General features: G+C 38.9%; 1 protein-coding gene across 5 annotated transcripts in view; it reads right to left on the reverse strand.

Annotated features, from left to right (window-relative positions):
* The window catches only part of Akap11 (A-kinase anchoring protein 11), a 45,691-nt gene that overhangs the window by 29,021 nt on the left and 791 nt on the right, over positions 1 to 15,879 (reverse strand). For all 5 annotated transcript variants that reach the window (XM_036198660.1, XM_036198659.1, XM_036198658.1 and 2 more), the window contains exons 2-3: positions 4,094 to 4,203; positions 614 to 730 (exon numbers count right to left, since the gene is read on the reverse strand). In XM_036198660.1, coding sequence (XP_036054553.1) covers positions 614 to 730; positions 4,094 to 4,153 — 177 coding nt within the window. In that variant the 5' untranslated portion in view covers positions 4,154 to 4,203. The remainder of the gene's footprint in view (positions 1 to 613; positions 731 to 4,093; positions 4,204 to 15,879) is intronic.

Consider the following 15,879-nt stretch of genomic DNA (forward strand, 5'->3'; position numbering starts at 1 on the left):
CCCAAAGACAAACTTACCACCACTTTAAATTTTAAATCAAAACAATAAAACATTCAAGAAAGAAACTTAAAAAGTGACCATATGAAGTAAGTATATTTTTTCATGTTTCAGGATAAAAGAAACTTAGTACTAAAGTAGCAGCCATTGAATTAGCTCTACCTAGCCAATGAGAGGCCAGTAACACTTGTGCACTTACAAACAGGCTGATAATTCTCAGCCAATGATGTTAGCTACAATTTAAAACATGCATTTCTTTTTAAATAACATTTTTATTAATTATTTAAGAATTTCACATAATGTATTTTGATCTTATTTACCCTCCTCATCTTATCCTAGATTCAACACAACTCCCCTACCCATCCAACCTTGTGTTCTCTTTAAAAAAAAAAAAAAATCAGGTCCAATTTGTGTTGCCCAAATACTCTCCAGTATGAGGCTTGCAGTGGAGCATGTTCAAGCTATCAGGTCACACCCTCAAAGAAACCAACTGTCTCCCAATACCTATATTAGTACTATGTATAGATTTTTTTTAAAAGACCCTGTAGTCCTACAAATGTGCATGAAAACACACTGTGCTTGACTAGGAAAGAGTTCAAAAAGTCACATGTCAAACCTCAGTTAAATGGGAGTGTTCATCCTGGTTTAAACACTCTCCTCCTGATACACTGCATAGCTCCTTCTCACTCTGTAATAAAGACTTGACAGACTGGAACACATCTTCGCTGAAGCTCTAGGGAATAAACAAATACGACAAATGAATTCTAAGACATGTGAGAGAGCTTGCAGATACTGAGCTTGCAGATACATAGCTACTCATTCTCCAATTAATTCATTTGGCACTTTTTATATTATTTGCTGGACTCAGTTCAGCTAAGAAAAAAAGTCAAGTTACTCAAAGACCATACAGACCTTATGCTCCAGATTTACTTACACTTACCTTACACTAAAATTAACAAATTTCCAAGTCACTAGCAGAACAAAACAATTCATATAATGAGTGAGATGATATAGGAGATAGAAAATAGCACATTAGCATCTATGATTCTTCCCTTAAGAGACAAAGAAAAAAAGACAGTAGCTAAAAATAAGATTTTTCCAGAGGTCTTAAGGCAGCTGTATGATGAAAATAAGGGAAGAGATTCCAGATCTGGGAAAGGCAGTTGTCACAAATGCAAAGGACCTGAAGGAAGAGGACACAGAGGAAATAATGAACACTACAGTCAGACCGAAAGGCAACACTCACTTCCCTCTGCTGCCGTTATTCCTCTGCTGGTATATAACCTGCTCCTCTAGTCTGTGGGAATGCCTTACTCAGCAGTCCTGTCCACAGAAACCCTATCCATACCAAGACTGAAGATTTTCCCATGCCTTAAGTCTAATCTTCTCCTGTACTGCTTGCAGATTAAGGTCATTTGACCTATGTCATAGCATATTATGGTTACAATATTCATATGTTTATCTTTTCTACCCACTGAACCAAATCATGGAAACTACATTCCATTCACTTTATCTCCTCACATTTTACATGAAGCCAACAAATAGTTGCTAACTATAAAAAATTCATTAAACACAAATCTATAATCTAAAAGGTAATACTATTCAAGAATTCAAGAAAAAAAGTATGTAATGTTAAATTTCAATCTCACCAATCAATAAGAGCCCATATTTCTTTAAATATATATACATATACTATCTTTTCCACTGAAGAGGCTTGGAAGCAATGACCCCCCAAGTAGCAATAAGCAGATCCCATACCCAGATTTTGGTTTCTAAATACCAATCATCAATTAAAATACCCAGAGCTCCTCAAAAAAATGTCTGATTCCAGACCCTAGACAGAGAACATACAAAAGAGGCTATACCATCTAACTGTGCCAGACTACAGGAAGTACTCACAGACTAATTGGGCAACTTCAAAGGAACACAGAATTCAGTGTATTGACCAGGAATCCTCACTGGCTAAATCTGGAATAATCAGGGCATCAAAAAGAACAGAAATGATAATACACTGTAACGCCTGCATTCAATTACACAGCATTCTTCTTTCTTTACCTATGATTACTAGTTGACAAATATGGACAAACTGATTCCATTAGAAAATCATCTTTGTAACTCTCAACATAATTACTGATTTGGAAAGAATTATTAATGTATCCTAAATCTACTGGGTTAAAAGCTTTTGGGAGACAGGCTACTCACATTTCTCAAACTATCACCACAAAGCTTCCTTGCTAAGCATTTAATCAAATTTATTCTGCATTTATATTGGCGACAACAGATGGTTACAATCCTGACCACTTCCTCAAAAACACCAACAATATGCTTCTCCTGACCTGACAGAGAGCAATGAAAAAACAAAGCCTTTGAGGTATTCCTGATGAAGAGAACTACATTGAAAACCGACGGGATGGTCTACTGGACAACTATCTCAGATCTTTCCAAAGATATGGAAAAATATCTAAACCAATGGAATGGTCTAGAATGATGGTAATCAAAATACTCAAATGCATTATGTGAAAAACCTTGAGTAGACTCTAGGTAAGAAACAAGAAGTTACAAGGATATTTGAGACAATTGGGGGGAATTTATCAGACTAAACATCAAATGGTTTTCTTAGGAGTGGTAATCACATTAACATATAAAACAAGCCCCAAACAGGCATTTTCCACACAATTATAAAGAGAAATGTGAGGTGTGTACAGAGAAGAGAATGGGTATGGCAAGATGATAACAGAAGGTGAATCAAAGTAGAAAATATATGAGTTGCTTATTGTTCTGAGGGTTTTTTTTCCTCAACTATTCAGTAGGCCTTAAAACAACCAATATTTAGTTTTGTTTTCATTAATATTTTTGGTTGTGAGCCTGGCCTTTAACGGCTGAGCCATCTCCTCAGCCCTGTTTTCATTAACAAATAGAGGTTTTCACACTGATTTGTGAACACAAAAAGAAAAGAATACAAATATGAGCTTGAACTATCAATATAAACTCAAGAGTTTATAGGGAAAAAAAACCTGTGAATCCAGAGGAATATAAATAAATAATAAATGAGTGAGGGTAAATAATGTACTTGCCACCATAGGAAACAAGTATTATACAAATCATAAAGGTCATAAAGCTGACAATTGGTAATTAAAAAGCCTTTATCCACCCTCATCCACCTTAAAAGAATTATCTTCTCGCTTTATAAGCATTATCAAGAGAGAAGAGTTATCAAAATAAAAAAGGAAAAACCTTCATGAACTCAAAGATGGTCTTCACGGGCAAGGCCAACAGTGTCATGAAAAGAGGCTGAAGTCCAGGCACTGTTAACAGACAACACCCTCTAGTCCCCTTTCTTCTTCCTCTAGTGATGATCCTAAGTTATAGCAAAGACAAAAAATCAATGTCAAGACACAGACTAACAAAATTGTTTTAGGAGTATGAGGTTCTCCCTCAGATGAGAAATAATGACCAAGTCTGCTGTAGTGCAGGCTTGTATCCTAGCTACTTGGCAGGACAAGGCTGGACCAGTGGCAAGCTCAAGTCCTGTGTGGCATATGAAGCGACTTCAAAGCAAGCCTAACTAATGTACTGAGACCTTCTATCAAAATAAAAAGCTAAAAGGTAGGAAGAGGATGTAAAGCCAGGCTAGGAATACAGCTCAGTGATAAAGCAATTTATCTAGAATATACAAGGTCTTGGGTTCAATCCGTAGCACCATACACACAGAAAAGTAATTTTTCATTTGCTCATGAATAATTCAACATCTAGCAGAGCCCTGACATACAATAAGCACTCAAATTCATTATACTGAATGAGTGATTAATATTTCTTATATACCTTTAAGGTACAGCTAAAGGTATGTAAGATAGTTAACTAAAAAAAAGACCAAATGGAAAATATCTGTGAGGAGATGGAGGAGGCATTGTGCTCTGAGAAATAAGATTTCAGAGACTAACATTATGATCATGACTTCACACCACTACTTTCATATAATTCATCTTCACAGTGTTTTCATGCTATAAGTTAAATACTAAGATTCATTTAAAAACTATGAAAGAACCCACATATTTTTTTAATTTCCACTGAAAGGAACCTAATACTACGGACTTACTTTTCGGACAGATGCTTTATTCTTTATGTAACTGTTCCTGAAAGGCTGGAAAGTCGCCATAATGGTATTACTGTAGTGTGTAATCGCTGAAGAGTAAATCCACAAAACACCTAAAGGAGACATATTAAAAGAAAACAACTTATTTACTAATCTTTGTGATTCAAGCAAGCACTTTATTCTAAACAATTTCTTTAAATGTATGCATGTAAAGAAAAATATGAACAAAAATACTGAGATTATATATAGCAACCATACACACACACACACACACACACACACACACACACACACTTACAAAATACTTTTGGCTCACAATTATAGTTTGCTATTACGTTCAATCTCATTGCCCCTCTTAACTGCAAAATCTCAACAAAGATTGCTGGGAATCTTTATAAACTTGGACCCTGTCACAAAGAATCCATTCTCATAGCCCAAGTCACTCATTTATCCCTGCAGCAACACTAAACGCTGCAGGCATGATTACCCCTTCAACAGAAGGTTTTAAAACTACACAAATGTGAATGTGAAATTTGTACTTATACTATAAAATTACAGATGGACAAAACGAAAATCCTTATCTGGAAGTTTAGGAGCTACCAATGACTGGAATTCAGAAAAAAGGATTAGAAGAATTATACACCTCACACACAAAACTCTCAACCTAATACTGAACTTTGTAATGATGCTTTCCTAAAAACTTTTGGGGACTTCAGCCAACTAAGAACATCAAGCAGCCAGTCGATGCTGCATCTGAGTATAGAACGCTGTCCAGTCATTTAAGGTCTACTTGTGTCACACACCATGGACAGTGAGAAAACAATGGTCCTATCGGATTCAAAGACTCCTGGGGAAATGCTGGGTTACAGTAAAGGGCAGAAGCTAAGAACTGAATTGTAAATAACAAAACAAAAACAAAAAATTAAAGCACTGAGTGTTCAAGAAAAGCTTACTGAAGTTTCAGTGTCTTAGTTACTCAAGCCCATCTCTTCAAGGCATGCCTATTTGAGTCATTCACTTCCACACAACTTCATTCTAGTTCCCTCCCCAGATTCTAAAAGGACTACATTTTAATAAAGTTCTAGTTTCATGTTCTACTTCTATACTTCACTACAGAGACAAGACTGAGGTGTGAGTGTATGTCACACATCATCTCTCTTAGACACTGTCTTAGAAAGAAAGCATTCCACTGAGGGCTGGCTTACAGTTTTAGAGATTTAGTCCATTACCATCCTGGCAGGGAGCACAGACTTGCCACTTTGTATTTAACTTAATTCATGTACCTACCAAAAGACTACCTGTGCAATGTAAAAGAGAAGCAGTTCTGAGGAAAAACAACAGGCCTCTGGAAATGCAAAGACAGGTGGAAGGAAGGCAAGGAAAAACAGCTAGGGAGGGTTACTCTAGTTCACAGCTGCACAAGAGCAAACACAAACACTGTCAAAACAAGCTTCACACTCGACACCTGCTATGCCCTCTTCTGGATGAAGAGAAAAGAATTCTAAGCAAGGAATCAGAGGATAGTAAAGAAATAAGAGGGAACTTAGCTGATTATTAAAATAGAGAGTGATGGGAGACAAGCCAAGCAGAAAGCGAACCGCTGGAAGTGGAGTGGCTAGAAATCAGGCAAGAAACAGGAAATAAAAGCACTGCTAAGAACGTAAATCTCTTGAAGAATGGCACAAAAGCAGCATGCATCAGGAAAAACAGATTTAATTAACAAGCGTACATACATATTTAGAAGAAAAAAGTCACAAAATTCATGAAGAGACATAAAAACAATCAGAGAAACAACTATAAAAAACAGAACAGAGATGCAGGGTACTGAATATACACAACTCTGATTCTGTGACTTCACCACTCAAAACCTTCCTGCATACCTGCTTCCACAAAATTCACAAAAATAGTGCAAGACTAGTCAGTGAACCAAAGATAAAAACTGAAAGTAATCTATAAGTTCCTTCATTTTAAAAATTCACTTATTACCCAGCTGTGGGAAATGATGGGTTTGAATAATCCAGATGAGTGAAGAAGCAGATTTCAGAATGCTGCAAATGACTTGAAATTAAAAGGCAGTTGCACAAGCCTGGGAAAAGTCTTGAGAAGAGGATTTTTTTTAATGTTACAAAATGCCATCTATCTGATTTTATGGGAAGATGATAAATTATCAAGAAAAATAAGGCCAGTTCCAACATGTATGCATTATCTCATGCAGTATAAAATCTGGAACTGAGTGTGCATAAATGTAAATACACACACAGTAGATACATTACAGATAGTGGTTTTATCATAGATAATTATCTTGTATTTTTCTAGATGCACATAAATTCTTAATGATTAAAACACCACCACTTCTCAAGCCTTCTTACCTCACCTCTAGCTTAAGAACTGTTCAACTCAACACCATCTATAACTTGACCTTTTTTATAATCAGAGGACTCAGGCATAAACACCTTCCCAACAGTAATTACAACCATGACTCACCCTCTGTACTAGCTCTCAAATCACAACCTATAAATCAGATTATTTCTAAAGCCACATACTTAGAAGATCCAGTTTCATCAATACTATTTTTTCCTTAATCCTTGTCCTCACATTTTCTTCCTGTTTAGTTTTCCAAAGGTACATTACCTGTGGTTTGAACCACACAATGAAGTTCCTAATGTAGAGTTTCACTTCAGTCTTATGCTTTAGTTTCAATTCCTCTTATCTAAATGTTCTACTACACATTTACAATTAAGCATCTCTGCTAGGGTTTGGATATGGCCTGCCCCCAGAGACTTACGTCCTAGAGAGTTGGTCATCAGTATGGTAGAGACAGTAGAACACTGAAGAGGTGTGACTCTGGGGATCTCTAGACCCTGGAGGCAGCCTTCACAAATAAATTACTGTTGCTCCATGGCAGTTCTAGTTCCCATGGGACGAGATTAAGCACTCCAGGAGCTAGTCTAAAGTAGCTCCTGCCAGCTCTCTGGCTTCTAGTCCCACCATTCAATCTCTTCCTCTACACACACTCGGGCCATGGTGTTATCTACTATGTTGTGATTTATCTAGAAAGCCCTGACTAGAGGCTGAAAAGTTGGAGCTGCTCAATCTGGGACTTTGAGTCCATAAATCTTCAAGCTAAATAAATCTACTCTCTCTAGAAAATAACTCACCTCAAGTACTTTGTTACAGCAACACCAAACAGACTAAGCCAAGTATAGTTACTATAAAAATAAGTATGTTTAAGCCAGGTGTGGTGGCGCACGCCTTTGATCCCAGCACTCCAGTACAGAGAGGCAGGCACACCTCTGAGTTAGAAGCCATACCGGTGTATAGAAGCAGCTCTGGGACAGTCAGGACTACACAGAGAAATCCTGTCTTGAAGGGGAAAAAAAAAAAAAAAATATATATATAAATATATATATATATATATATATATATATATATATATGCTTAAAACCTGAATAAAACTTCTCTAAACACTCTCCATTCTATTTCATTAAAAGCCAGCAAACCAACACCATATAGTTAACCACATCTTTCCTCAATTCATACTGGTGATCACAGCTCCTAAATTACCAATTCCTGATCTTATGCTCTAAAACTACTCACTTAGCTAACCTATACTCACTCTTCATGCATCTTCAGGGATCTCTGAGGAATGCTTGACTCCTCTTTCATCTTTCCCTGCCCCTTTCCTAACATTTAACATCTCCTTTATGCTTTCCAAGTGGTTTGTCCCTTAATTTTCAGGTGCCATTGTTTGCACACATCTCTTTTGTGAGATCGGGGAGCTCAAATTTGTATTTGAACATGGCAAGATTCAAACACTTGCTAAATAAAAAGTAACCTTATGATTGCACACACATGTAATCTTAGGTTCAGGGCTGAGACGGGACTAAAAGGTCAACGCTGATCTAGGCAAGACTCTCAAAATACATCTTAACACATACCAAATGGCCAAGTGTTAAAAATTAACTTTCCATTGGACTACAACAAAACAGTACAACATACATAGGAAACACTGGTTTTTAAACATCAGACAACAGCAATGCAGGGTATGACTGATACCTCAGAAAGGAAACATTGCCTGCCAGCTACTTCCAGGTAACAAAACAGGACAGCAAAGCCAGGCAGTCTGGCAGTCACAGTGAGTTTTGGAGGCAAAGCTCATTCATACTATAGGTCAGAGTATCAAAAGGAGAATGTAATGACAGGGTTTGAAAAACTTCACACTCCCACTAAGCAGAGTAGGGAAAAGCAGTCCTTATTGTGACCCATCAGGAACAGACAGTTCCCACCTAGGGAATCCAAGCATCATCACTAACAAAACAACCCCATGGAGTCCAAATCATCTAACTGTACTCCAACTACAGCCAGCTCTCTGGAAAAGTGTACACCAAGCAGGCAATAACAAAAAACTCAACTATGGGCAGACAATAAAAGATGAGCGAGCGTGCAAAGGAGGAAAATCTGTCCCTAACTGGGAGGGGGAGAGGCAACAAGTCAAGGGCAGACCTAGAAGTGATACCCTGAAAAAAACTAACAGAGCTGACAATCAGAGCAGAAAGACACTGTGAAATCAGTGTAATGGTATGTGGTGGCTAATCTTGGTTGTCTTCGGGAATCAATGCAAACCCAAGCAGCTGGGCACACACCTGTGAGGGTTCTCTTGTTTGGATCATTTGAGGTGAGAAGACCCACCCTAAATCTGGGCCACACCTTCTAGTTGCAGCCTACATAAAGGGCAGGGAAGAAGAAAGCTTTTGCTTTCTGTCTGCTTGGCCTCACTCTCGCCCGCAAGTTCATCCATCCTGCCACTGAGGCATTTCCTCACTAGTATTAAGAACCTCATTCTTCAGGACTCCAGCATAGACCGAAGACCAGCCAAGACACTGGGCATCATGGACTGAATAACTACCAGATTTTGAGCCTTTCTGTTAGGACAGCCACTGTTGGACTAGTTAGCCCACAGCATGTAAATTACTCTAATAAATCCCCTTTGAATATACATGAATACATTCAATCAGTTCTGCTCCTCTACAGAATCCTGACTGATACACTGCTCCATGCATCTAAGGGTGAAGAAAACATGATCATGATACAGGAAGAAACACAAGCTCCAAAGACTAAAACAGAATTTACAAGAATGCAAGAAGGGGAATCCTGCAGTGGGTAGATTAAGCAGGGAGGAGGGGTGAGGAGATGGGAGAGAGTAAGAGGTGAAGGATCAACAAAACCAAGGATTATGAAAGGCCATACACATGCCTAATCACCACTTAGTGAGCTAACTTAGAAAAACAACTAAGTGTGAAGAGGTAGCCTGCACAGGTTATTAAAAGTCCAGTGCCAGGGGTGGGATACTCCCTTATGGGCTGTTAGTCAGGGAGGTCCCTAAGGCCCCCAAACAATACAGGCAATTGCCACCGCCAGTGGCTGTCCACCAGAACTAGACAGTAGACCCTATTACTGAAGACACCCCATGGTCTGATCACAGGAATTGACATAGAAGCTTCCTGTTGGGGAATATTATTTTAAGGTGTGTTACTTTTGTTTATGTTGCGTTTGTTTGACTCTGTGAACCTGTGTTACTGTGCCTGTCTAAAACACCTTGATGGTCTATAATAAAGAGCTGAACGGCCAATAGTAAGGCAGGAGAGAGGGGGGGGGGAGCGAGGCTGGCAGGCAGAAAGAATGTATAGAAGCAGAAATCTGGGAGGAGAAAAAAAAAGAGATGGAGGAGTGAAAAAAAAATCGAGGAGCCAGAGAAGGAGGAGGACATCAGGGACCAGCCACCCAGCTCCACAGCGAACCACAGAGTAAGACTTTCAGAAGTTAGAGAATTGGAAAAGCCCAGAGGCAAAGGTAGATGGGATAATTTAAGTTAAGAAAAGCTGGCTAGAAACTAAGCCAAGCTAAGGCTGGGCATTCATAAATAAGAATAAGCCTCCATGTGTGATTTATTTGGGAGCTGGGTGGCAGGCCCCCCAAAAAGAGCAAAAACAAACAACCACAGCCTTCCTCCCTGCTGGGTAGCCCTCATAGTGCTGGAAAGTGCTATGCAGGTTGCTGGGGTAGACTGTCATCACCAGGCTTATTCATCTGTACTACATTACTAACCTGCCAGGTAAGATGTGCCCACTGATAGAAACAGGGACAAACTATGGGAGTAACCAATGGCTTTCTAATTAGAACAAGAAGGCGTTCACATCTGGTACTGCAAACTGGTAAAAGGCCCCCATGGCTAGGAGGTCACAGGCCCTAGTGAGGTAACCACAGCTGTAGTTTTACTGAATGACACATGCCCACCAAATTATCTTCTAAATTACTGTTTAGCTCCATAGATCAATGCTGCTGTCAACTTTGATTAGACCAGTTCTTTTTGCAATGGGCAGTGGTAAATACAGACTAAAACACAGCCAGTGATGAAAATAACTGACCAGTGAAGGCTCAGGAGACCTGCATTATCCATCTAATTCAGAGAACATGACAGAATGGGGACAGGGTGGAATGCTGTGTTCCCTGCATGACTTGGCATGGCACACCTGAACTCAAAGCAGCTGCAATCACCTATACAAGACCCATACAAGACTGGGCCTATTAACATCTGTCTGGATTTAAAGGAAGTTAAAAGTAACTGTGGAGTAGATCCCCACGAGATGCCCTCCCATCAACCATCTACAAACAGTTAATGGGTGCTAAGGGAGAGACATTTCCTTTAGTGATATAGCCACTAGTGAGGTGCTATGCTCCTGAAAATAACCCCTCACCTACATTATTTAAGCACCCCTACTGAGACTCACTGGGTCACAAAAAAAAAAAAAAAAAAAAATTCATCAAAGTAGAAAGAGACTAGTTGGAAAGAGGAAGGGAGCTGCCAAGAGGAGGAGGAAGACACAATAAGGTAATGGGGTGAATATGATTAACACATTATATTCATGGACAAAATTGTTCTGACACTATGTATAAGTCCTGTGTTAATAAAAATAAAGGAAATATTTTTAAAATGAAAAACATGCTAGGTGCAGTAATAGCAGATTGAACACTGAAATGAAATTGTAGATAATACAAACAATCAAGGCAAAACACAGGAATTTAAAAACAGGCAACCCCACAATATCAGAACTTATTAAGCATTGTTTTAAAAAACATATATATGGGTACTTGGAGACTCAAAAGTCAGTTGGGGAGAGAACCAAAAAAAAGAAAGACAAAATGGTGCAAAACTGGTCCAGAATGTACCAAATTTGATGAAAACAGTGATAGGTACAACAACAACAACAACAAAATCCAATAAATATTAAGAAGAAAAACATAAAAAAAAAAAAAAAAAAAAACACTAAAGTGAGACACGACCAAATTGCTAGAAACAAAAGAAAGTCTTGCCCACCATCTGGAAGTGTGAGCCCCAGTGCAGCATGAGGACAGCAGACCTGACATGGAGGCGGCCTGAAGCTGGGCCATGATCATCAGCGCTGACAACTCAGAGGAAAAAGTGTTAACAGCCACACATGATAAAAAATATCTTTCCAATATTAAGACAAAATTAGGTTCTTGTCACTAATCAGAGCTGTGGGGACCCATCCCAAGCTGATCATATGAGAATAACTACGAAAAGAAATTCTTCAGGCAAATAAAAACAGTAACAGATGGAACCTGGACCTATCAAAGTAACAATGAATGCCTGAAACAGTAACACACTGCTGACAGAATATTTCCTCAGTTCATAGCCGCTTTTAAAAAACAACTTTAAAAACAGCAATTGATTAGACACAGAAGTGAAATGCACGATAAAGAGAACAAAAGATTTGGTGGGTAAGCAGTGAAAAATCAGTCACTAGATGTCTACATTACATATAAAATGGTATTGTAAGAAGGCTGTGCTGAGCTAAAGCTATAAACCCCACAGTGACCACTAGGACACAAAACGGAATTAACACTAATAATGAGCAGTGGGATACCAGTTGATGCCATCCTCTCATGGTGGAGACAGAGGCTAAGGCTCACCCTCACAGTGAAGTGTGACAATAGTATGTACGGAAAGGCTTCTCCCTCCGGTACAGACCTGCAACTTGACTTACTAAATCTAAAAATACCACAGCTATCCTAACTGCCTTCCAAAACAATAGCCAGTTATATTAAGAAGAATGATTCCTAACAATGACTAAGACACTTGCTTTCTGATAATTTCTGGCTTTTCACATTTTATTCCTAAGTCAACCCATTCTTCCATGTACAAGATACATTTTGTTCTTGCCTCCCCAGCACTCATGCCCAGCACTCCTGGCCAGGCCAGTCTTTGTTTGAGGGTGAACCTGTTGTCCACTGGATGCTAGTAGTACCTACCCAACTGTGAAAATCAACTCTCCAAAAGTCATCACTTGTACCTGGTAGAGCAAAGCTAACTTTAGCACTAACTTGGTACTCTGTATTACAATTAAATGCACACAAGTCTATGCCCTGGGTTAACTCTAAGTACCAGCAACATTCAACTGCCATTCCCGAAGCATCTAAGTAACAGTAGCTAAGATACAACAGCAGAAAACCTTGCACTCAAGAGTTCTACAATCCAAGGCCTGGCCTTGGTTATCTCTCCATATCCCTCAAAGGCCTTATCAAAAACAAAACCTTTATGTACTGAATTGAACAAACTGTAAGGTGAAAGGAAATTTCAAGCACATGAGATTGAGGGACATGTGCTAACAAGTGACATCATCCAGTAGAGATCAGGGTCACCTAGGCAAGAACTGTCTGAAGTTAACTCATATTTGTTTTCTTAAACAGCCATAGAAAAATGTCACTGGTCTTTCAACCACATTCCAGGTTTGGCCTCTCTTCTAAAGTATGTCTGTGCCCAGCCAGTCATTGGTATTTCAAGTATCAGCATGGGCCTCATTGACAAATACTAAGTATGAACTGTTTGCTAATGACTTCAAACTCCCTCTACAGCAACTGTAAATACAACTTCAAAAAAAAAAAAAAATACACAAACTAAAACCTTAAACGTTATTGTTAATGTGACCATACCATCAGGACCATAAAGTCATGTTCTTAATATTATACATAACCCCCTCAAGATTATTTCTACACAAAAGCATGTTAGATTTTAACCTGGAGAACACACTGTCATGACCATAAAGTCATGTTCTTAGTGTTATGCATAACCCTCTACAAGATTATTTCTAAACAAAAGCATATTAGAATTTTAACCTGGAGAACAAATTTCTCTTTATGGGGCACCTGCAACTCCTGGACTCTTAACAGTATGTTACTGAAAAGCACTGATACAGTAAGACTCTGCCCCAGCCTGCCAGGAGCAAAAATATGTGAATAGATGTATTCTGCAAAAGGTGTGGTGCTTGGCTCATAGAAACCCTATAAGCCTACACAGAGGCTATTCACTGACAGGCCATATAAGGAATAATTAAGAATAAAGAGTGTGAAACACAAAGTTAAGGTTTCCAGTTTAGAAAAGCAGAAGGTAGAGCCTTCAGCAATTATGCAATAATCAGAACATGGTGCTTTATGTCAGTATGGTACTATCCAAAAAGCAACTAATAACACAGGTTTAGTTAATATCAAACCTGGAAACGTTATGCTAAGAGTCATCCATATACCCAGAGTTTAAAGCTCATCAGGAGAGTAGGAGAGAATATAAGATTAACCAAGAATCTAAAGGAATCATCATCATCAATGGTTCTGGACAGGTTAAAAAAAAAAGGGGGTGGGGGGACCACAATTGTGTGGAATCTAAAACACAGACTATTTCTTAAAAAACATTTTAAAAAATAGTTCTAAATACGTTCTAAGACTGAGGAAGAAAATGATTACTCTCATCTCTGAACACTCCAGAAGCCCAATCCAGTCAGCAACAGATACTAGCCATCATACTTCTGCAACACGCCTACCATTTGCCATCTAGAAAGAAATTAATATTTACACATGTGAATCCACAATTCTCATATTATCATTATGCCCATCATGCAAAGTGTTAACCTGTCCAACCTTTACAAACTAGGAGAATCTGTCCTGACAAAAGGACCACTGAATCTCTAACTAGCTGAGACTAAGTGCAATGCAGTGCTTGGGGAAGAACTCAAGATACTACAGTACACCAAGGGACCTACCATTTCTTCCTGGTCTATAGGCCTTCCCTGTCTTAAAGACCTTGCTGTAGCAGTCTGAAAAGTTGGAAGTCCTAAAAACTACCAGGCACACCTATAGCTCCCCAGCTACCCTCGTCTTCCTACCCAACCCCACAACCAACTTGACTAGAAGTGGAAAACTGGTGACCACAACATTCACTCTCTATAGACATTTAGAACTGAGACTTGAAGAGGTAGGTCTGTTAGAAACCATGATGCAAAGTCAAAGGTGGGTGTGCTGTGGACAGTGGCAAACCAAGAGGTTTCAAGAGAAGGACAGTCTTTAAGCTGAATAGAACATGCAACTAGTAGAAAGTAGAGAACTAAGACAAAACTCGGTGAGTTTCAACCTGAAGATTTTCTGGTCCCCAGGCCACTGAGCTGGAATCACAAGTTGAGCCCTAGAGGCAATGCTCCAACAGTATGACCAGTGCCTCCTTTTACAAGTAAGCTAATTCAAATGGCTTTTTGATTCTTGCAGCCAAATAGTCCTCTAGCCATAAAGGAAGGTCAAAGGAAAAGCACCGAGTAAGCAGAGGCTAATACAAAATTGCTCCGTTTCCTCCTTCTGTCAAGTACGGTCAATAATCCATATATTCCAAATGTTTAACTCCAGGAAGTTCTTTTCAATTAATTTCTTTCTGTAAAGATGAGCAGAAAAAAGAAAATATATGGATCTGCCCCATTTGCTTTTCAAATTGTAAAGCACGTTTCTCCCTGTGCCAACAGTGCCAGTCTGGATACCCTCCACTAACACTCAAGCTAGTGTCCTAACCTGTCTCAACACTCTCTCAGAGTGCTTGAATTATTATTATTATTATTTTTACTCCTGGGGCCACTTCCCAAAAAGAAAAACAAAAAACAGTTTACATAGGTAATTACTCCATCCAAAGTTACTCCAATTGCTTTTCAAACACAAGACAAAGACACCATTGCCCTAAAAGTTTGAAACCCTGGCCACAAAGTTAGAAAGACTAGCAATGCAGTCTTTCTCTTTGCCAAGGTGAGTGGGAGAGAACTTCTGTTATCGCCTTTGCCTAGGTTTTTCAAATCTCTGTGTATGGCTCAATTTCCCTACTTATAGCTGGAAATGTCCCTTTAAACAACCTGCTACGTTATGATCTGAATTGGTGGAGTTCCTTTCCCAGACACTCAATCTCTGGAATTAAAATGAAACAAAAAAAGTACCATCCTCTCTCCCAGAGGACTTCTTCTGCTTCTAGACTTAGCCCTGGAATGCAGAGGCTAGAAAAGACTAGAACCATCTCTCACTGTAGTTCTGGGGCTTTGACTACAGTATGTATATACAACTGAAAAAAACCACTGGCCACAGAATATAGTGCCAATTCCTTTTCGGATCAATTGAGCAGTATTGTAGCTATCTACCTCAGTCACAGCTCAGTTTGTGAACCCACTTCTTCCCCAATTCCCCAACATCCCTTTCTCTCTCCTAAGTCAGTTACTGACAGCAAAACCAATTGTTCAATTCACTGTCAACCCATGGTTCACAGTTCTTCCTGAAGAACACTTTAAGTATGAGTAGCCAGAATATTCCTTGAAAAGTGTTCATGTATTTTGAAAGATTAGGTGGCACTATTTGAAATGACATCAGTCACAGCGGGCACTGGGCTGCCATTTACAAAAAAAAGCATAGACATT

The sequence above is a fragment of the Onychomys torridus genome, chromosome 9 (assembly GCF_903995425.1).
Source record: "Onychomys torridus chromosome 9, mOncTor1.1, whole genome shotgun sequence".
Lineage (NCBI taxonomy): Eukaryota > Metazoa > Chordata > Mammalia > Rodentia > Cricetidae > Onychomys > Onychomys torridus.